The sequence below is a fragment of the Chrysochloris asiatica genome, unplaced genomic scaffold (assembly GCF_000296735.1).
Source record: "Chrysochloris asiatica unplaced genomic scaffold, ChrAsi1.0 scaffold00064, whole genome shotgun sequence".
NCBI classification, from domain to species: domain Eukaryota; kingdom Metazoa; phylum Chordata; class Mammalia; order Afrosoricida; family Chrysochloridae; genus Chrysochloris; species Chrysochloris asiatica.
Window position 1 is genome coordinate 15,970,518 of NW_006408582.1, and position 23,253 is coordinate 15,993,770.

Here is a 23,253-nt window from a genome sequence, read left to right on the forward strand (position 1 = left end):
GAAATGCTAAAGTGGTACAAGAAGCCGAAAGCCTGGTTGCTGACTGTCCCAGGCAGATGTTCAAAGGCCTCTTATAGCTGAGGGCCCATCCCTAACTTCCCATTGGCCCTAAAGGTTGGGGACACAGAAACAGGCAGTTAAAAGCCCAGTGGATGCTCTGCAAGTATAAGTCTGAGTGGGGGCCATCTGTAAATCTGCCTACTGCAGGGATTAAATCAGGGTCTCCCGAATTTGCCTCCGTAGGCCTGAGAGAGTCCAGGGGGCCAGAGTCATGCAGTAGACCCTCCACTCTATTGGCCTAAAGAACAAAAAGATATCAGTTTGATGACTAAGATACCCCAGACCCCAAGCCATGGTGTTTTAAATCACCTCACAAGCAAGCATGCAAAAGCTGGACAACGTATAAGGAAGAACAAAGAACTGATTCCTTTGAATTATGTTGTTGGCCAAGAATATTGAAAACTCCATGGAATTCCAGAATGAACAAATCTCTCTTGGAAGAAGTACAGTCAAAATGTTTCTTAGAAGATAAATTTCATCTCATGTGCTTTGATCAGGAGGGACCAGTCCCTGGAGAAGGACATCTTTGGTACAGTCAATGAAAAAGAAGAAGATCCTTAAGGAGATGGAATGACACAGTGACTTCAGTGGGCTCCAAAACATAGGATTGTGAGGATGGTATAGGACCATGTGGTGTTTTGTTCTGTAAAACACAGCCCTGGCTGAAGGGAGTATGGGTATGGAAAGACCCACACCAGCCCTAGGCCTGGCCCTGGTACACAGCTCAGCCTAAGACCTAAGCTGAAGTTGACAAGGGTCTGAGATGCTTAATTCTTTCTTCAAAGCTGGAGACTGTGATGCCAGAAGAGAGGGAAATAGAAGAGCAGGGTAGAGCATTACATATCTAGGGGCTGGCTCCCCTTCATGGGATGTGTGGGAAAGCAGCAGCTTCAGGCTTTGAGATGATGGTGAAGCCTGACAGGGTGAGTGTGCTGGTATGCTGCTGCCCTCTGCTGGGCATATGGGCTCACTGCAGAGGGCTAGAAACATGGCTCCAGGGAAAAGAAGAAACAAGGAGGTCTTGACAAAGCAACTTTATTGAAGTCTGGGTCCTTCTCTCCTGGTCCTGCTGGACTCAGGGATGGAGAAAGACTGAAGTGGAGGGAAACCCTGAGTTTGAAGCACATCCCGGAGAAGGCCCACCCTGCATGGTGGTGACTGCTGCCAGTCCATTCCTGGTGCCTCACTTCTTGTATACAGGCTTTTTAGCTCTGGGTGTAACTCTGACCTATGGGGAGAAGAGAGGCATCTAGTCTCCCCTCCCTGACCTGGCCACTTCCCCAAAGACTCCCACCACCCCTGAGGGCCAGCCCCTTTTCAATTAGTCATACCTTTGTCATAGGGCTCTTGTCTGGAACACTGGATCTGGAATAGGGGTGGGGTGTCAGGAAGCAGGATGTTGGGTAAGGATTAAGGAAGGATAGGGGTGGGAAACAGCTGAGTGTGGCATCCAGTATTCCAGGGCAGCTAGTGCCCGTGATGGAAAGACTGGTCCTGGACACTCAAGGAAGCATGGGGCTGCAACCCCAGGGGGCTGCAGAAGGCCCTGTACAAATCATCACCCATCTGGTATGATCAACACTGGCTTCTCTTTAATACCCAGCTACTATCTAATATTTATCATAAATATGAGGGGTTCCTTTGTGCTTTTGAAGCCCCACTCCCCATATATCTTTTTCTTAGTGACTCTAACTTCCCCCATAATTTGGATGGGACTCTTTGGAAGGTATTTCTAGAAGTGGAATTAGGTCAGAAGACAAGTACACTTTCATGCTTTTCAAAAAGGCTGTTATCAGCCTAGAATCCCCCCCCCCCAAGCCTTTGTACATGTATGTACACACACACATATGTACAGTCCCCCCCAATAGAATCATACTCTTTCTAGCATGACATACCTTAGCTAGAATGCGTTGGCTAATTAAATAGATGGAAATAGATACCTTACTGCCTCCTCTTCTTTTTCCATCTTTGTTTTCTAGGAACCAAAAAACAGGCATTATTTGGAGAGTTAGGGTGAGGTCCAGGGCCAAAACAGACTCCCAGGATCCACCAGATCCTCAGCTGAATCCCAGTAGGACTTGGCCTGCCACCTGACTTAGGAGGCCTGGCCCAGATTACTGCTGCCCAATCCTTGAGGCACCCCTGGAGGGTCGCCCAATCATTTAGGGCAGTCACATCCCTTTCCCCACCTTAGTAACATTCATTTGCTTCTGGGGTGCCGGCCTCTTGGCTTTTTTCAGAGGGGTTTCCTCCAGAGGCAGGGACACATCTTGATCATCATCATCGTCTTCATTATCATATTCTTCCTCTTCTTCCTCCTCTTCCTCCTCCTCCTCTTCCCAAGCTAGGTCTGAAGTGTCTATGATGGCATAGGAAAGGGAAGAAAGGCAGAACTTTAGAGCAGAATGGGTTATATCTAGTGCCTGTCCAACCTCTGTTGTGCTCCACATGTTGCCCTGGTGGGATCCTAGCTTGTGAGTTGAAAATTCTCATCTAGCCACTTCTAGTAAGAGACCTTCAAGACATCCTGACAAAGTAAAGGCTAAGGTGTGGAGGGGTACTGGGAAAGGGCTGGGGATAGGAGGGGGAGGAAAATGGAAACTGCTTCAGTGATGGGCAACTGCTCTGGTGGCGAGGAACCTAAAACAGGCAGCTATGGAACTTATAACTCATCCTGAGGGAAGTGAGATCTGCCAGGGACTTCTGGGCAGAAGAGTTCCTTGATTAAAGAGGCACAACTGCTATCCAGAGGAAAGAAGGAGATGGAAAATCAGATAGATGAAAACCATTAGTCCAATGGACTAATGGACCACCATGTGAACATCAGGTTACCACTACCAACTTCTCTGAAAGGGATCATATTTGAAGTTCCTTGATGAGGTGGGAACAAAACTCGAAATCATCAAAAAAAAAAAAAAAAAGACCAGGCTCCCCTGAGATTATAGCCCTTAGGAATTCTTTAGGAACTGACATCACCCCCGTCTCAACTTTCAGTCAAGCAATAGGAAACAATAACACTAGTGAGGTACGCACACCTTAGAATAATCAACCATTTGAGATAAAAATGACAGTATTTATCCAAGAACAGTTCAGAAGGGTTAGGAAAGGAGGAGGAATGGAAACAAGAAACAGAGGGAGTAAGTGGGATAAGAAATATTTCACTGTGGGGATTGCAGTCAATGAGATGAAACTAAATGTATATGATTTGTTGAATGGGAAACTGATCTGCCCTGTAAACCTTCAACCAATTCACAATAAGAAGAGGGGGGAAGAAAGAGGCCCAGCTGTCTAGAGAAGAGGAGCAGTTAGTGATATTCCATCTACTCAATCTTGACTCAGAGACCTAGAACAGGGTAGAACTGTCCTACAGTGTTTCCAAGACTCTCATCTGTACAGAAGCAGACTGATTCATCTATTTCTTGCGGAGCAGTTGGCGAGTTGAAATCACTGACCTTTTGGTTAGTAGCTGAGTGCATAACTACTTCATTACCAGTGCTCCCCAAAGAGATATTGCCAGGTGCCGTCAAATCGGTTCTGACTCATAGCGACCCTGAGTAGGGTGTCTGAGGAGCAGCTGGTAGGTTTGAACTACTGATCTTGTGATAAGTATCATGCTAATTTGCTATTCTTATTCCTGTCACTCCATTATTTTATGTGCTCACTATGTATTAGGCATTAGGCTAAGGGCTTTCCTTAAAAATCCTCTTTATTCCCCCAACAACTCTTTGAAGATGAAACCAAGTGGGCCCTCACCCTCACATGACATCAGGTGAGGTGGCTGAAACACAAAGACCAGATGTTCCTGTGGAATAAAAGGGAGCTGGGGCTAGGACATATGGCCTGCCACGTTGACTTTGAGAATCTTTTCCCAATAGTCCTCAAATGAATTTCAAAGAGTTCATGAAAAAAATGGAGTTAAAAGATAAGCTAGGACTTACCATAACATTCCTGACCACTGAGGAACACAGGTCCAGAGCCAGCCCGGAGCTTAAAAGTGACTGGTGGGGAAAACTCCAATCCCACTAGGGAGACCTGCAGCAGGGAGAAGATAGGGCCGTTCAGGTCTAGCTCCTGGCTGGAGGCTGGCCTCTGGAAGAAGCACTTAGAGTTTCTGCCCACCACACACTTCAGGTCCTCTGGACCTCCCTGCCTTCTCAGCCAGCCTGTGCCCTCCTGCTGAGGTCGGTTCTGTGGAAGAAGAATGTGATCCTAACAGTGTTAGAAGGGTTTCAGAGCTGAGGAGCATTTGTGAAGTAGATGAGTCAGAGCCAATAAGAACTGCAGATACAAAGTTTTATGTACAGTATTATCTATGTTTTTTTAAAATGTGCAAGAGTTGGATGAATACAAGTTAGAAATGATAAAGTCTTAATCATAATTGTCAGTGGGCAGGATTTATTTTCTTTATACTTTTCCAAACCTTCCAAAATTTCTAGAAGAACGAGCTTCTGCCACCTGCTAGGTACCATGCTAAGTATTGTACCTGCTTTGTCTCATTTCACTCCTCAGAGTGAGCCCACACAGCTGACACTAGTACTTTACAGAGGAGGAAGCTGGGATGGAGAGAAATTAACTTAGTGCTTCTGATTCAGACAAGATAAAACTCTGCAGTCATGACCACCTAGCAATGCTGGATAAAATCTTACTGCAAAGCTCAATTAGTAAGAAAGAGGAAATCTTTGTGCACTGGAAATGAGGAGTAACCTGGGTAAGAGCCAATGCTGGACTAGTTCTGAAGGGAAAGCAGGCCTGGACACAGCAAGGGCTCTGGGCTTTCATGCTCACACACAGACAGGGACAAGGTCCAGGCTTAAGAGAGCAGAGTGGTACAGAGACAGGACCCTCAGAGGTCCCAGAACAAAAGCTGAGGAGCAAGAACTAAAAGAAAAGCCCGCCAAAATCCCAAACCAACCAACCAATACTGTCGTTGTTGGGTGCCATCAAGTCAATCTTTGATACACAGGGACCCTAAATGACAGAGTAGAGCTGCCCCATAGGGTTTTCTAGGCTGTAATCTTTATGGAAGGAAATAGACAGGTCTTTCTCCAGTGGGGCCTCTGGGTGGGTTGGAACTGCCAATCATTTGGTTAGCAGCCAAGCACTTAACCATTATTCCACCAGGTCTCAAAGAAAGATTACAAGGAAACTTGAGTGGGAATAAAATAATTCACCTTTAAGAGTCTAAAACCCCATGCCAGTACTTCTTACTCATATGAAGCCTGAATTTACCTAATGGGTATGGCCCCACCAAGAATCTTGTGTAAAATGAATTCCAGACTTGTTATATTACTCTGTGGGGACACTCCCCACACCTCAGTCACACAGAATTCTTTCAGGGAAATAAAACAAAAAAGACTGAAGATGAGCTCACCATCTAAAATTACAAAGTACTCAAGAAATAATCCTGCTAGAGTCAGCAGGAAAAACCAACATGTTAGTTAGCAGCTACCACCACCAAGAACGCTAGATAAAAGAATAACAACCTAAAAACTAGTTTGATAATATACATATATATATGTATATACATATAAGGAGCTCTGGTAATGCAGTGGTTACAAATCAGGCTGTGAACCTTAAGGTCAGGAGTTCGAAACTACCATGGGAGAAAGATGAGGCTTTCTGTTCCCATAAAGATTCACAGTCTCAGAAACCCTGTACAGGGTCACTATGAGTCGGAACCGACTCCACAGCACATAACCTCTATGTATGTATGTATATATATGAATTAGAACTATAATAAAACATTGAAAAAATTAGACTTTTGAAAGAACCAAATATAATTTCTAAAAATGAAAAAAAAATAGTAAGTGTTGAAATAAACTGAGCAAGTGATTGAAAAGCAGAATAAACCAGTTGAAGCAAGAATTAGTGAACTGGAACAGCGATATGAAGAGATAGAACATGTACATAGAAAGATTGAAAATATGAAAGAGCTTGATACATGGAAGACAGTATAATAAGGTCTAAACGTGAATCAACTGAGACTAGAGGAGAGTCAACAGTCAAAGTGACAACAACTAAGAATTTTCCAGAAATGATCAAAGACATCAAGCTTCATATCCAGGCAACTCTAAGTCTTGAACAGATAAATAATTAGTTTTAAAAATCCAAACTAGATAATTGGCTAAGGAAAAGTAGCCTTCTTTTACTCCCTGGCTGCCTGATCGTCTGCAGTCATTATGAGACACATTAACCATCCAGACCAGGAAGCTCATGACCAGCTGACTGCTTCCATGGAAACAAATGCTCATTGATGTCCTTTACCCTGGGAAGGCAACAGTACCTAAGATAGAAAATCAGGAAAAGCTTGCCAAAATGCATACGATGTTATTTTTGTGTTTAGATTCAGAACTCATTTTGTTGGTGGCAAGACCACTGGCTTCCCCACGAGTTACAATTTCTTGGATTATGAAAGAAGAAAAAAAGTGAACCCAAGCACAGGCTTGCAAGACATGGCCTGTATGAGAAGGAAAAAAAAAAAAAAAATCTAAAGGTAATAGCACAGAGAATACAAAAAACAGAATGAAGAAAGTCAGGGGCACTTCAAGGGCTGATGTTGGGTCTGACAAAAAGTGAGCTGGGGAGTGAATAACAGAAGGAAGAAAGATTCTGCTCTGACTTGGTCTGTAATGATTGTGCAGAGTTTTCCCCAAAGAACAAACACTAAAATCTTTTTAAAAATCCAAACTTAACTATACCATTGTAAGACAGTAGATAACAAAAATAGAATATCGTAAAATAAACCTGAGAGGAAGATAGATTTCCAAAAAAAAAAAAGGATCAATAATCAGACAGATAAAAAGGATTTCAACAGTAATTATTAGAAAGCAGAATAATAGAATAACACCTTCAAAGTTTGAAGAAACCTTTGCCTACCATGAAAGGATAAGGTAAAATAACAGGAGTCTTGGTGGCTACTGGATTGCTAACCACAAGGTTGGCAGTTCACATCTACCAGCCATTTCTCAAAAACCCTATATAGAGTTAATATGCGTTGGAATTGACTCAACGACACTTAATAACAACACAGGCAACACTAGAGTGAGTTTAACATTCTCAGACCAACTAAAGGGTATTGCAAAAGGATAGAGCTCATATCAAGAAGAAGTCGTAGTGGATTGTAAGCAGCAATGGTAAAAAAAACTTGGTAAGCAAAGAAACGCTCACTTATTTCAACAGTAAATGAGCAAGTATAAAATAGTACTAGTAATGATTAGTCTTGGGATTTACAAGCTGGAACTAAAACACTAGATGGTAACAACATATAAGTTAAGAAGAAGATGATTTGAAAATTTATTTGGATTGTTTGGGAGGAATAAATATTAAGACTTGTTGAGTAGTATACAATTGTTAAATATTTAAGGATAACCAGTCAAAATTATAATTAGAATCTATAGCTTCTAAGCCAGCAGAAAACAGGAAAAAGAAACTTCAATCCATTTAATAAAAGACAGGAAAAAGAAAAAAGTAAATAAGTAGAAAGCAATATGGTAGAAGTAAATCCAAGTATATCAGCAATAAATAAATATAGCCAAACTAAACTGTTAAAATTTTGTAACTACATATACACACACCTAAAACATAGAATGGTGAAAGACAGGCAAACATGTATAGCAGGACTGACAAAAGCTTTCAGTTGCTTATCTACCATCCATTCTTCCTTTCTTCTGTAATAAGATCCTGAGTCTGGGTGGACTCAAATGTCCAATCTTTTGGTTAGCAGCTGAGTACATTAACCATTTGCATATCTCCATAGATTTTCAATGATTGATTTTCCAGAAGTAGATTCCCGGGTCTTTCTTCCAAGGAGCCTCTGATGGACTCAAACATCCAACCTTTTGATTAATAGTTTGTACCACCCAGTGACTCCATAACAACAATACCCTGATGGAATTCAAATATTAGGCCTAGTCAAAAGACTGCATGCATGTCTCCTTTGCAGTGAACTGTGACAATATGACAAAGTTTTGGACAAATGAATTGTAAGTAGAATTTGGTGGATGGGACTTGTTGAAAGACACTTTTAAAGATGGAAAGAGAACTTAGAAAGTGCCTTTATAAAGCTTCTTCTTTCCAATTGCCTTAAATGCAGAAGTAAAGGCTAGAGATGCCCAGTATTCCTGGACTGGAAGGTCATCTTGAGAATGGATGGCCTAAACTAAGGATAGCAGAGGAGAAAGAGAGGAGGACACTTGGTCTTTAGTGACCACAGAGCAGCTCACCAGCCCTGGATTGTCACTCTGGAATTCTATGCAACTCAGAATAAGTCTCTAATTTGTTGTCGGGTGCTGTTGAGTTGGTTTGGACTCATAATAGAGAGCCTATGCACAACCGAATGAAAACACTGTTGGGTTGTGGCTGGTCCTCACAATTGTTACGTTTGAACCCACTGCCACTGTGTCAGTCCATCTCATTGGGGGTCTTCTTTTTCATTGACCCTCCACTTTTCTAAGCATGATGTCTTTTTACAGGGACTGATCCCTCCTGACATTAAAATGTTTAAACATTAAAACTAAGAAGAAACTGACAAGAAATAGCATAAAATTTAGAATACATAAATAACTTACAGTACAAAACAAGCCATAAACAGACATTTTATGAAGAGGCCATACAGATAGCAAATAAACACCTAAAAAGATGTCCAACATCATTAGCCATTAAGGAAATGCAAATTAACACCACAATTGTTGTTTTGTGCCAACAAGTCGGTTCTGACTCATAGACTCATAGTGACCTTGTATAGGGTTTTTGAGGAGAGGCTGGTGAACTTGAACCGCCAACCTTATGGTTCATTCAAACTGACTTTGCAGTCCAGCGCATTAACCCACAGCACCATATCAGGACTCCACACCACAATTAGATCTCACTATAAATATATCAAATGACTAAAAAGAAACAGTAACAACATGAGATGCTGTTAAGGATGCAGATAAACTGGATCACTTATGCATTGCTGGTAGAAATGTAAAATGGTACAGCTACTCTGGAAAACAGGTTAGCAGTTTCTTATAAAAATCTGCAACTACCATGTGACCCAGTAATTGTATGCTGGGCATTTTTCCCAGAGAATTGAAAACTTTGTCTATACAAAAACCTGTATACAAATGTTAATGACATCTTTATTTGTAATAGCCAAAATGGGAAATCAGTCCATATGTCCTTCAACAGATATTAAACTGTGGTATATCCATACAATGGAATACTACTCAGCAATAAAGAGGAACCAATTATCAATATATATAAGTCGGATGAATCTCCAGGGAATTATGCTGAGCAAAATAAGTAACCCCATTTATGTAACCTTTAAATAAATATGTAATGTTTTGCAAATGACAAAACTGTAGAAATGGAAGACAGATTTGTGGTTGCTAAGGGTTACAGATGTGGCAGGGAGTGGGAGGAAGTGAAGTGTAAAAGGACCTGAGGGATCCCTGTGATGTTGAAGTATTCATTATCTTGACTGTGGTGGTGGATATATGAACTTAAACAGCACAGAACTTAATACACACATACAAATAAATACAAGGAAAACTGGAGAAATCTGAATTAAATTGATGGAGTCTATCAATGTCAATATGCTGACTAGAATAAAACATAACTGAGCAAAATGCTCCAACGGGGCAAAACATGCAAAGAACTTCTATGTATTATTTCATACAACTTCATGTGACTCTACAATTATTTTTCAAAATAAAAGTAAAATTAGAAATACTAATAAAATTGGAGAACACTGAAACTCTATATAATACAATTTTTTTTAATATATAATTTTTAGAACAGTTTTGTTTATAGAAAATCTGCAAAAAGTAGAAGGTTCCTATATATCTCTTATCCCCTGTGCATAATTTCTCCTATTATTAACATCTTGCATTAGTGTAGTACATTTGTAAAAAGTGATGAACCAATATGAATGTCTTGTCATTAACTGAAGTTTAAAGATGACATTAAGGTTCACTCTATGTTATGCAATTGTATAGATTTTGACAAATGTGTAATGTCATGTATCTACCATTATATTACATACGGGTTCATTTCACTGCCCTAAAAGTGCCTGACGTTGCACTCACCCATCTGTCCCTTTGCTCTGAGTCTCTGACAATCACTGATCTTTTTATGGTCTCTATAGAATTGGACTGCGAACCGCAAGGTCAGCAGTTCAAAATAACCAGCTGTTCTGCAGGAGAAAGATGAGGTGTTCTGCTCCTGTAAAGATTTACAGCCTCAGAAACCCTGTACAGAGTCGGAACCGACTCCACAGCACATAACCACCAACCACCACCATAGGCCAGTATTCCTCAGGAACATGTATACAAATATTTTCAACAAAATACTAACCAATAGTATTCAACAACAAATGGGATAAAATAATACATCATGAACAAGTGGGATTCACATGTAAGGATAGTACATTAGAAAAATATTCAGTGTAATCTACCATATAAATAAAATAAAGGAAAAGAATCATACGATTATTATTGATTAATGCAGAAAAGGCATTTGATAAAATCCAATACCCATTCCTGATAAAAAACACCCAAAATAGGAATAGAAGGCTAAGTCTTCAACATAATTAATACCATATATACAGGAGTTCTGGTGTGGCATTGCAGGTTAATGAGCTGGACTGCAAGGTCGGTTTGAACCACAAGGCCAGTGGTTCAAGCTTACCAACTGCTTCTTGGAAACCCTACACAGGGTTGCTATGGGTCAGAACCAACTCGACAGCACTTAACAACAACAATAATACAACACCAACAGCTAATATTGCTGTCAGAGAGCAACAAAGCATTTCCCTTGTGAATGGGAATCAGACAAGGAGGCCCTTTATCAGTACTGCTATTCAATATTGTACTTGAAGAGTTAGAACTAAAAGGGAGAAATAAATTTAAAATCATTCAAATTGGCAAAGAAGAAGCAAAACTTTCTCTATTTGCAAATGATATGAGCCTATATATAAGAAATCTCAAAGACTCAGAGAGAAAGATATTGGAACTAGTTGAAAAAGTAAGCAAAGTGGCAGGGTACAAGATATAAAAATTAGTCAGATTCTTTATACTAACAAAGAGTCCTGAAAAGAAAATCAGCAAATCAATACCATTTACAATAGCCACCCCAAAGATGAAATACAGCGACACAAAAGACCTAGACCTATACTAAGAAAGGAGTCCTGGTGTGGTATTGTGGGTTAATGCTCTGGACTATAAGGTCAGTTTGAACTGTAAGACTGGTGTTTTAAGATCACCAGCTGCACCTATGAGTCAGAATGAACTCGATGACACTTAACAACATACTAAGAAAATGATAAAATACTACATTAAACAAAAAGAGATCTACATAGTTGAAATATACGATGCTCATGGCTAGAAAGACTTAAAATTGTGAACATATTAATACTGCCCAAGTACGATATACAGATCTAATGCAATCCCAATCCAAATTCCAGCATTATTCTTTAGAGATGGAAAAACTGATCAACTTTATAAGGAAATGAAGGAAAACCCAGATAAAGCACTATGAAAAAGAACAAAGTAGAAGGACTCTCACTTTCTGATCACAAATCCCACTACACAGCCATGGTAGTCAAAACAGCCTGGTACTGGTACAAAGACAAACAGATCAATGAACAGAAGTGAGAATCCAGAAGCTGAGGGGTTTTTTTTTGCTCTCAAAATGTTTTATCCAATCCTGACACATGTAGAAAATAAGTGAGAAATATTCCAATGAATGAAACATACCAAATGTCAGTAATAAGCAAGACACATTCCTTTGGGGAAATGGCTGTTAAAAAAAAAAAAAAAAAAATCCAGTCTGTATAAGCAAGGAAATTCAGTCTTTTCTTTTTTTTTTTTTCTTCTTTAAAAATCCGTTTTTCCTAAAATATCATTCCACAGAATTGGAAGTGAAGGATCAGGAGAAGAAAGGAGGGTGGGGTGCACACACCAGTAACACAAAAAGGAATAAAAGTGTACAAATGTTAAGCAGTTTATAACAGATCAGGTTCACACTCCAAGATACCAAAAGTGGTTGAAGAAATTCCCTCTTCTGCAGGAACTAGGGTTTCTACTGCTGTGTGATGACCAGTGAAGAGGGATTCACTGCCTTGGAGCAACGCTTCTTCCCATTCCAAATCCTGGTTTCTGCACCTTGCCTCCATGAGGAGGGCCTTTCAATCCACCACCCAGCCTGCCTGGAGGGCCTCCAGGTACCTGCAGGCGGTTATCTCTTCCACATTCAGACAGACTTCACCTCTGAACATGATAGGCCTGTTACTAAGAACTTTCTGAACAGGTTCAGAGTCATCAAACACAACAAACCCAAAATTGGGTAGTTTCCCACCACTGTTAATGTGCAGCTCTACCACATTCCTATAGTTTTGGAAGAAGTCTTTAAGCTCTGATTTATCCACTTCATGAGGCAGGTTGCCAATGAAGAGTTGGTGACTGTCAGGGTGTCTTACAATTCTTCGAGGTTCAACATCACCTTGCTTACCAGCTTCATGAATTGGTCTAGGGCCCCTCTGTGGAGGAATATTGATTCGTTGTCCTCGCACTCTTTGATCCCTCTGAGGTCTCTGCGGTGGAATCTGAGATTCAGGCTTAGACTCTGGATGGGGCTGTGAAGTTGAAACTTTAACAACATGAGGTGGGATCCCAGTAACTGGAACAGCTCCACTGGGAGGAAGATTCTTACTAGTCACAGATGTCCAAGAAAATGTCCTCAAGTCTTCCTGTGCTGTCTGAGGTATGTCTGCAGGTGCTGGGGAAGCCCTCTGCTGAGTCTCCTCAGGAGCACTATCTTCTAATACCGGCTCTGACTACTCTTCTTGGATTTCAGATACAGGTTCTTGGTTCTGGTTCTGGATCAGGCTCTGGTTCCACAACAGGTTCCTCTAAATGTTCTTCTAAGTCAGTGCTGACAGTCTGATTATAGAAAGTTCCAGCATCATCGGGTACCACCTCTGGTATCTGCTGTCTTTCTTCAGTCTCCTCTACTTCTTCCTCAGATTCCTCCTGAGGCTCAGTGACAAAGCCACCAAAGGCTTCATCTTGGTAACTGAAGATATCATTATGAACATAGAACTTATTTGCAACAGAGCCCTCAGGAGCAAGGACAAGTGTCTGCATAAATCTTCGCAAGGCTTGGTTGTTATTAGAGAGCAACCCCATCACCTGGACCACCACACCATTGTTTAGAGTAGCATGAGCATCAACATGGATAATCTCAGTGTGGCAATTGGTAAAGTTTTGTGACATCACTTTCCTATGGATTTCTTTTTGTCCATAGACTGCATCTGCTGGTTTTCCATTTGAATCCAATCCTCCATGGACATAAGAGTTCTTACCATAAAATCTACGTAGCATGTCTGGGGCCTGATTCAGCAGTATATAGTACTGTCTCACAAATTCCTGCCCGACCAGCAGGGGACTCGGCTTCTCCATAACTATTGCTTTGGTCAATTCAACCTGCACTGCTGAGCGCGAGAGGGAAAGGTTTTGCTCCACAACAGGGCAGATGGCAGAGAACTCCAAAGCAACTGCGTCCGCACCCAGACAGCTGAGTTTTGACAACGGGCCCAAACTCACTAGATAGGAAAGAGATAGTCTTCATAACATAGTGATGGCAAAACTGGATATCTAGTTGCACAAGAATCAACAGGATCCTTATCTCTCACCATATACAAATACCAACTCAACATCAAAGACCTAAATGCGAAACCTAGAGTTATAAAGATCAATGAAAAACAGGGACAATATACATAGTATAAATATATTATTGAGCATTACTGAAAACACACAAACAGAAGAAAGACAAACTATGAGGGTAGAGAAAAAATCATTCAGATGCTTATTCCAGTTATATTAAAATACATATCCATGGCTGATGACCACATTGAGCATGAATGTGAAATGATTCTGTTGAATAGACGAGTGGCAGTGGATTATGTGGGAAATCATTTGCAAATCAGCCATGGCTCTGCCTATGAAATAATCCATGACAGACTTGGATTTTGAAAATTTGTGCCAGATGGGTATAACAGAACTCATGGAACAGCATAAACAGAAGCATTTGGACATCTGAAAACCAATTTTGGACCAATACTCAAAGGAACATTAAAGTTTCTTTTAAAAAATTGTTACTGGTGACGAGACATGGATTCATTACTAGAGCCCAAGAGTAAATAGCAGAGTATGAAATGGAAACATCCTCAATTGCTGACCAAGAAAAAGTTCAAAAGTCAATTGATACTTACTGTTTTTTTGGTCTCCTCAAAGGCCAGTACTGGAACATTATGTTCAACAATCAGCAGTGCTCATTACAGTGAGATGCTCGCTGAAGTTCTGAAGCCTAAACTTTGGATTAAACACAGAGGACTGCTATCCAATGGCGTTGTGATCTTGCATGACTATGCATGTCCACACACCTCTGCCCACACTGTTGACACTCCGCAAAAACTTCATTTTGAAGTGTTAAAGCTTCTTCCTATCATCCTGATCTTCATCAGACTTTCACCTGTTGGGTCCCCTGAAAGCAGCCCTTCAAGGATGAAGATTCATTTTTGATGAAGAAGTGAAGATAGTAGTGCATTTGTGGCTTGCAGCCTAAAACATTTTTTAATAGGGGAATACAAAAACTTGTTGACAGATGGACAAAGTGCGTTGTTGAAAATCAAGGAGATTATGTAAAAAAAAATGATGTATTGGTTTTTTCTAACAGTTGAGTAAAATAAATTCTATAGTCAGTGTACGTATAATTTTTGACTCACCCTTGTAGATGGTTGGGACCTTCTAAAAATTAGACAATTGTGTGTATCAAGAGATTTTCACCAAAGGAAAGCAAAAAGAAAACTCTGGGAAAATTTTTTTACAATGATACATCTGACAAAGGACCAATCTCTAAAACATACAGAAAACAACACCTCAATAAAGAAAAAACAATCTAACTTTAAAATATGCAGAAGACATAAACAGACACATCACCAAAGAAGACATTCTGGTGGCCAACATATGAAGAAATGCTCGTTATTAGCCACTGTTGCTGTTGTCATTAAGCACTGTTGAGTCAGTTCTGACTCACAGCGATCTTCCTCCAATCCTGATGCCAGGTTTTTCTTCATAGAACCCAGCTTTTCAGATGATTTGCTCAGCATACAGGTTGAATAAGTATGGTGAAAGAATACAACCCTGTCATACACCTTTCTTACAAGGAACTAGGAATTGATGGGATAAAAATTGAAATCTTTCAAGAAAGTTATGGAGGACAGGAGGTACTCACTCATCTATGCCAAGAAGTTTGGAAGACAAATATCTGGCTGACTAATTGGAAGAGATCTGTATTTGTGCCCATTCCAAAAAGAGGTGACCCAACGGAATGCAGAAATCATTGGACAATCTCTTTGATATCCCATGTGAGTAAAGTTTTACTAAAGGTAATACAGAAATGGCTGCCAGCATACATTGACAGAGAACCTCCAAAGGTTCAAGCCAGATTCAGAAGAGGCCGTGGAACGAGGGATATCATTGCTGATGTCCGATGGCTGATAGCAGAGAATATCAGAAAGATGTTTACCTCTGCTTTATTGACTATGCAAAGGCTTTTGATTGTGTGGATCATGATGAGCTATGGACAACATTGCGAAGTATGAGTATTCCGGAACACTGAATTCTGCTCATGAGGAATCTGTACATGGACAAAGAGGCAGTTGTTGGAACAGAACATGGGAACATTGGATGGTTTAAAATTAAGAAAGGTGTACAACAGTGTTGTATTCTTTCAGCATACAAATATATATATAGGTTTTAAAAATAAAATTAAAAACCATTTCTTTAAAAAAAAAATGGTGCCAGAGCAATGAGTACAAATTTGGGAAAGAAATGTATCTCCAATCTTACAACTCAGATCATACTTAAAAATTAACTGGATAAAATTGAAATGAATCATAGGCATTGATATAAGAAGAGCTCTTAAAAAAAAACAAAAAACTACTGAAAAAATGAAATGGGCAAGCCACATACTTGGGAGAAAATATTTGAAATACATAGTTTTGATAAAGAACTTGCATCTAAAATATAATTTCTGAAACGTATTAAAAGTTTCTTGGGTAGTGGAAATGGTTTGTGCTCAGTTGCTATCTGAAAGGTTAAAGGTTGAAGGTTGGAACCTATCTATCCAGTAGTACCAAGGAAGAAAAGTCCTGGTGATATATTCTGTTAAGATTACCCAAGAAAATCCTGCGGAGTAGTTCTGCTCTTTAACACATCAGATCATTATGAATCAATGAACTGACTCCATGGCAACTAACAACAACTCAGTAAGATTAATTCAATTTTAAGGTGAGCAAAATATCTAAATAGGCATTTTGCAAAAGAAGATATAATAATGACTAGCAAACATATTAAAAGATGCTTAACATCCTAAGGAAATATGAATAAAAACCATGTGAGATATGGTATACATTATGTATACATCCACCTAACTGGCTCAGATTAAGAAGACTAACAATATCAAGTATTGGAACAACCTGGAATTCTCATACATTGCTGATAGTAAAATGGTACATCAATTTGGAACATAGTTTGGCAGCTTTGTGTAACATCTGCTTACCATAGAATCCAGCAATTCCATTCCTAGGCATTTACCCAAGAGAAATTAAGACATGTTCATACTAAGGCTTGCATGCAAATGTTTATACCAGCTTCATTCATAATCTTCTGAAACTGGAAACAACCCAAATGTCCATTAACAGGTAAATGAACAAATTATACGCATCCGTCTGTAGAATGGAGTATTTCCCAACCATTAGCTGGTACATTACTCACAAATATGGATGAATCTCATAAGCATTATGCTAAGCGAAAGAAGTTGGGTTGAGAGACAAATATTGTATTTCATTTATATGAAATTCCAGAAAAGTATAATAATAGAAAGTACATCAGTGATAGCTAGAGAAAGTGGTTGGTTGTTGTTAAATGACATCAAGTTGGTACCGACTCATAGCAACCCTGTATAGGGTTTCTGAGGAATGGCTGATGAGCTTGAACTGCCAATCCTGAAGTTCAAAATGACCTTGCAGTCCAGTGCATTAACCCACAGATCCATACCAGGACTACTACAAGAGGAGTAGAGAAAATTTTTGGAGTGATGAAATTTTTCTCTACCTTGATTGTGGTGGAGGTTACACAATTTAAATACATTTATCAAAACTCATCAAATTGTAAACCCAACAATGGCAAATTGTATAGAAATTATGCAGCAAACAGAACAAAGTCTCTGCTCTCTTGGAGCTTATATATGTTGGTTGAGGGGGAATGATACTATACAGATTTTAAAAATGATGTTGGTGATGAGATTATGGGTGGGACAGAAAGAAGGGATGTTGTGTATAGTCTGTGAAGGCCTCTGTTGAGATGACATTTGACCAAAGACTGAAGTGAGGGAGGAAATCACAGGAATATGCAAGAGAAATATTTCCAGCGTGGAAAGTCCCTGAGGAGCGATTGTGTTTGGAGTTTTCAAGGTACAGTCAAGGAAGACACTGTGGTTAGAGCAGGCTGAGAAGAGAGAGTTGCCAAGGTTGAAGCCAGAGGCTTGCTGAGGCCATGGTAAGGATTTTGGGTCTTATTTTGAGTGAAAAAGGAAGCCATTGACCCAAGTATTCTAGCAAGAGGGGAAGGTCACCTGGTATATCAGGGAAGATGGTGAGACGTGGTCAGAGTCAGGGTATAGTCTGAAAGTAGAACAAACAAGATTTGCTGGTGGATCAGCTCTGTCCTGACTCATTAGAACAAAACTGCTATTTGCTGGGAGAGGATCAGATTTTAGGGAAAATTTGTATTTAAAACTAAAAAATTTGGATTTAGACATATATGGTATGGTAGTTTAATTATCTGTAGATACATGTAGAGCATGTGTATGTTGTTGTTGGTAAGTGCCGTCAAGTTGGCTCTGACCTATAGCAACCCTGTATAGGGTCTCTGAGGAGCAACTGGTGAGCTTGAACCGCCAACTTTGCAGTTCAAACTGACTTTGCAGTCCAGTGCATTTATCCACAGAGCCACACCAGGACCCTGGGCATGTGTATAGGTAATTCTATATCTCCCATTCCAGAGGATGGAAATAGAGAATAAGAATCTTTCATCCCTCATTTCATGAGGCTAGTGTATCTTGACATCCAAGTAAGATAAATGAGATTGGCCTGTAATTTCCTTTATGATCAAATAGTGTTTACTCTAGGAATGAAAAGCTAGTTGATTATTCTGTTATTGTAATTTAGCAATTAACAGATTAAAGAAGAATGTGAGAAATAAGTCTCAAGCTGATCTATCTTCAGGAATAAGGAAACAAAGGATCCAGGAAGCTGCTAATTGACCAAGGCACAGATTATTGGCTGATAGAGCAACAGGAGCCCATGCACCTGGGGTATTTGTAAACAGGATAAATTAGGGAAGGGGGAACCTGCTGGAGAATGCAACCTGTTTAAAAATGCAACCATCAAACGGAAATAGGTGACATCCGGGAAGATTGTTCACCTTGTAGTACTCAGTCAATGAGGAATCAGGCCAGGGTGGGGCTGAGGGGTGGGAGAGGGACTTACAAGTTAGGAAATAAAAACACTTGTAAAAAACGACCACACAGCACATATACCCTTCTTGTCTTCTTGGTTTGGCACCCGATTTTGCAAAATCGGCTAATAAAGACTCACTCTCACTAAAATGAGTACAAATTGTATTTCTTGAGCATTCAAGTAACGACCCATGATAGCTCATTGGTGATCTCAATGGGATCCTAGTTGTCCCTCTGGAGACCAATCGGGGCTAACCTGCCAGTTACCAAAAGGAACCAAGGTAGTACCCGGGGTATTGACATTTTCACAATAATAATCCATGATCACAATAAAAAAGCATTTGATAAAATTACACCTCCATTCATTATTAAAATCACCTAATACAAGCTAGAAAAGGACTTCCCTTGGCCTGGCAACAGGCTTCCAACAGTTCATTCTGGCTGAATCTTCTGCTGAGAATTTGCATTTCCATCCCAGCTAAATTGCATCAGTGTCTTCATTTAGCCAGAACCCCAGGTGATTATTAGGTATACATGAAGAATATATATACCTGAGGATTTGCAAGAATCACCTGGGGATCTTGTTAAAATGTAGATTTGATTCAGTATATCTGGAGTGGAAACAAAGGTTCTCATCAGGGAGTCCAGCTGGAATGCCCCCCATTGGAAGCCCTATCTGATAAAGGGTATCTATCTCACTTACTTTGGTGACATAATCAGGAGGGAACAGTCCCTGGAGAAGGACATCATGCTTGGTAGAGAGTCAGCAAAGAGAAGGAAGACCCTCAACAAGATAGACTAACTAACACAGTGGCTACAACAATGGGCTCAATATACAATGATTGTGTGGATGGTGCAGGATTGGGCAGCTTTTGGTCTCTAGTACACAAGGTAGCTATAACTTGGAATTAACTCAACAGCACCTAATACCACCACCACCAAAACCATCAATGGAAAAATAGTGGATGCGCTCTTTAAGAATGAACAGTGATTTGAAGAAACATTGATATTTCTATCCAACATTATACTGGAAGTCCTAGCTAGCACAGTACCAAAACACAAACCCACTGCCATAGAGTCGATTGTGAGTCATAGCAACCCCATCTAGGGCTTCGGAGACTCTAAATCTTTACAGGAGCAGAGAGCCTTGTCTTTCTCCTATGGAGTGGCTGGTGGGTTTAAATCCCCCAACCCTGTGGTTAACAGCCCAATGTAGGATTTAAAATAAAAATTTAAAAAGGCATGAAACTACCATTATTCACTATGATTATTCTAAAAAACCCAAGATAAGTTATTACAATCATACAATCAGTAAGCAAAATATGGACAGTGTTTCTGTCACCAGCAATAAGCAATTTTAAAATGTAATTTTTCAAGTTAGATTACTTAACTTACCCAAGGCTACAAAGCTCTTAAAGGGCAAAGCTGGAATGGAAGCTCAGGGTTGTCCCCAATTCTTGGTCATAGGCTACATTGCCTCTCTGTATGCATGTGCTTCTGTAGCATGGAGATTTCCCTCATTTGTGTTCATCCCACCCAGAGGGTGAGGCCCAAGCAGGGGGCCTCCTGACTGGGCAGCCATTTTCCTCAGTTGGCTGGAAAAGGCTTACCATGGGTAGGATGGAGGCCTGAAGAGAGGCAATAGTAATCGGCTGTGTCTTCTTGTTCGCCTGGTTGGCTGAGGGCAGGATTTCCACGAGATTCATCTCCTCATTGGCGTTCTCCCCTAAACAAATCTGAGAAGAGTTGAAAACAGAGGTATAGCATCATGCTAAAGGTAAGTGGGAAATCCCTGTTCTTGTTTGTTGAGACTCCCACCTCCTCTTCTGAAGAAGGATCAAATTTCTCCCATCTCCACCTTTCTCACCTTGGAAGACACTCACCGTACTAAGCAACACCTTACAGTCCTGTTTCCCTGCCATCTGGGGCTTGAAGGCCCAAGTTCGCTTCTCCTGATTTAGCTCACAGCCTGAGAAGGAAGGGAAAGAGAGAAGTGGGGCAGGGAAGCTCAAGAGAGGCATATCCTTTTTCCCTTCCAGTCCGCTCTCATTTACACACCCACAAGCACAGGTTTCTGCTCCAGACAGAAGGTGGCACATGGCCTGGGCTGCTGAGATTGAGCCTCTGTCTGAACTCACCCCAGAGCATGGTTGTCACTGTCTTTTCAGCTCTGCTGCTGGTGCTGCTTCGACTCATGGTGCTGGGCGGAGGAGCTGGGGGTGGGAGAAAAGTTGTGAAGGGGAGCCTGCAGTAAGGAGGCCTGCTCTGCCTCCTCAGAGCTCAGACAGCTTTGAGAGACTGTGAGGTGATGTGGCCTTGGCTCTGTCCTGAGTGACTGCCTGACTTTCAACTGATTCCTAATTTCCTGGAAGACAGGTACTAATGGACTGTGCTTGTCAAAGCCACCCAGACCTGAGCTGAGGATACACAAAGTTAAAGTACACATTGAAAGAAGGATGAGTCCGATTAACCCCCAGCTTGATTTCCTAGCTCCCCTTGTGGAGAAGCTTTCTCCCAAAATTCCTGAGGCGAGGCAAGCCCTAGAGAGGGTATGACCTCTTCACAAGGTCTCTGCCTAACTTGGTCCAAGTTACACTCATACCCTGGGTCCTGGTCCTTCTCAGTCCCTCCTCAACCTTAGGGTCCCTTTTCTGCATGCTGTCAGTCATGCCATGGGCTCCTTCTTGGAGTTTTCCTCTCTCACATGCGCACTCACTCCAGCCTCATCCCCCCGTACCTGAGGGTAGGTGTTATGAAGCCTGGGAGAACAGGAGGTGGTTAATCAGCCTTAAAGAGAAGGATCTCCACCCCACATTTCCTTCTTCTATTCTTTCCTCCTGTTTGTGCCTCAGAACTACCAGAAGGGCTTGTTAAAACAGATTGCTGGGCCACACCGCAGAGTTTGATTTGGTAAGTCTCAAGGCACACAACAAGAGAATTAGCATTTATAACGAGTGCCCAGGTGAGGCAGTGGCTGCTGCAGCTGATGTTAGGTTTCTCACTGTGAGAACTACTACCATAGCCAATGAAGATTTGGTGTGGTGCCAAAGGATAAACTCTGCACCACAAGGTTGGAGGTTCAAACTTACCAGATGCTGTTTGGAAACCCTATACAGGGTTGAAACAAGTAGGAACTGACTTGATGGCACTTATAAAAAACAACAAGGATTTGCTGTGGAGTCGTGGGATAAGCACTAGACTGCTAACTGAAAGGTTGGCTGTTCAAACCCACGAGCTGGTCCTTGGAAATCCTATACAGGATCTCTGAGTTGCACCTGACTTGACGGCACTTAACAACAACAAATGATTTGCTGTAAGGAACCCTGGTTGTTGTTGTTGTTAAGTGCCATGGAGTTTGTTCTGAATCACAGCAACCCCTTACAGGATTGTCAAAGAGTGGATGGTGAGTTTGAACTGCCGACCTTGTGGATCAAACTGACCTTGCGGTCCAGTGCTTATCCTACAGCCCCACACCAGGACTCCAAGGAGCCCTGGTAGCATAGAGGATTATGAGTTGGACTGCTAACTATGAGGTCAGCAGGTCGAACCTACCAATTGCTCTGCAGGAAAAAGATGAGACTTCCTGCTGCCCAAAAAGATTTACAGCCTTGAAAATCTTATACAGGGTTTCTATGAGTCAGAACCAACTTCTGATGTCACACAACCCCCTGCAACCACCATGATTTGCTGAGGGGTCCTGGTGTGGCACTGTAGGATAAGCACTGGATGTGATGGTTCAAAACCACCAGCCACTCCTTGAAAACCCTATAGAGGGCTGCTAAGTAGGAACAGACTTGAGGGCACTTAACAATGATATGCTGAAAGATGCTCTGGTGGCATTGTAGGATTAGTACTGGACTGCGAACCACCAGGTCGGCAGTTCAAATCCACCAGCTGCTCCTCAGAAACCCTAGACAGAGTCACTTTGAGTGGAACCGACTTGACGACACTTAACAACAAGCTAACTGCAAGGTGGGCAATTGAAATTCACCAGCTGCTCTGTGGGAGAAAGATGAGGCTGTCTCCTCCCAGAAAGGTCTCAGAATAGGATCGCTGAGTCAAAAAGTACTTGAGGACAATAGGCTTGGTGTCAGGTATGATTTGCTAAAGGACCCCAGGTGGTGCAATGGTTAAATGCTTAGCTATTAACTAAAAGGCTGCTGGTTACTCCACGGGAGAAAGATGTGACTGCCTGCTTCTGTAAAGATTTGGAAATCCCATGGGGCACTTCTACGCTGTTCTATGGGATTGCTATGAGTCAGAGACGGCTCCAAAAAACAAGTGTTTTTTTTTTTTTTTTGTCTCTCTATTGTGGAGTGTGGAGTTCTGGTGTGGTGCTGTGGGTTAATGCACTGGACTGCAAAGTTGTTTGAACCACAGTGTCGGTGGTTCAAGCTCACCTGTCGCTCTTTGGAAACCCTATACAGGGTTGCTATGGGTTGGAACCGACTTGATGGCACTTAGCAACAACAACAATATTGCAGAGTGGAGGGGTGGTGTAAACGGCTGCACACTAGACTACTAAGTTAAAAGGTTGGTGGTTTGACCCCACTCCAGGGCTGAGGCATCCAGAGCAGGCAAGCCATTTATAGAATGGCCATTTTCCCATAGAGAAGTGTGGTTGGGAAGGGA

General features: G+C 41.2%; 2 protein-coding genes across 2 annotated transcripts; both read right to left on the reverse strand.

The window, feature by feature from the left end:
- Positions 1 to 1,243: 1,243 nt before the first annotated feature.
- NPM2 (nucleophosmin/nucleoplasmin 2) lies at positions 1,244 to 20,817 on the reverse strand. Its single transcript, XM_006864412.1, has 8 exons — positions 20,760 to 20,817; positions 20,505 to 20,590; positions 20,232 to 20,357; positions 3,999 to 4,092; positions 2,250 to 2,419; positions 2,001 to 2,035; positions 1,392 to 1,425; positions 1,244 to 1,288 (listed from the first exon to the last, which is right to left on the reverse strand). The coding sequence occupies exons 1-8, from the start codon at positions 20,815 to 20,817 to the stop codon at positions 1,244 to 1,246; spliced, it is 648 nt and encodes a 215-aa protein (XP_006864474.1).
- Positions 12,227 to 20,203, reverse strand: LOC102834957 (ras GTPase-activating protein-binding protein 1-like). Its single transcript, XM_006864419.1, has 3 exons — positions 20,158 to 20,203; positions 12,899 to 13,594; positions 12,227 to 12,816 (listed from the first exon to the last, which is right to left on the reverse strand). Exons 1-3 carry the CDS (start codon positions 20,201 to 20,203, stop codon positions 12,227 to 12,229), a joined length of 1,332 nt encoding a protein of 443 aa, XP_006864481.1.
- Positions 20,818 to 23,253: the final 2,436 nt, after the last annotated feature.

Coding starts and splice junctions, on each gene's coding strand:
- LOC102834957 (XM_006864419.1), bottom strand. CDS start 20,203: ATGGCTGCCCAGTCAGGAGGCCCCCTGCTTGGGCCTCACCCTCTGG. Junction 13,595..20,157: donor GCTTGGGCCTCACCCTCTGG/GTGGGATGAACA, acceptor GTGCGGACGCAG/TTGCTTTGGAGTTCTCTGCC. Junction 12,817..12,898: donor AGAACCAGAACCAAGAACCT/GTATCTGAAATC, acceptor GGGCTTCCCCAG/CACCTGCAGACATACCTCAG.
- NPM2 (XM_006864412.1), bottom strand. CDS start 20,817: ATGAGTCGAAGCAGCACCAGCAGCAGAGCTGAAAAGACAGTGACAACC. Junction 20,591..20,759: donor AGTGACAACCATGCTCTGGG/GTGAGTTCAGAC, acceptor CTTCCTTCTCAG/GCTGTGAGCTAAATCAGGAG. Junction 20,358..20,504: donor GTAAGGTGTTGCTTAGTACG/GTGAGTGTCTTC, acceptor AACTCTTCTCAG/ATTTGTTTAGGGGAGAACGC.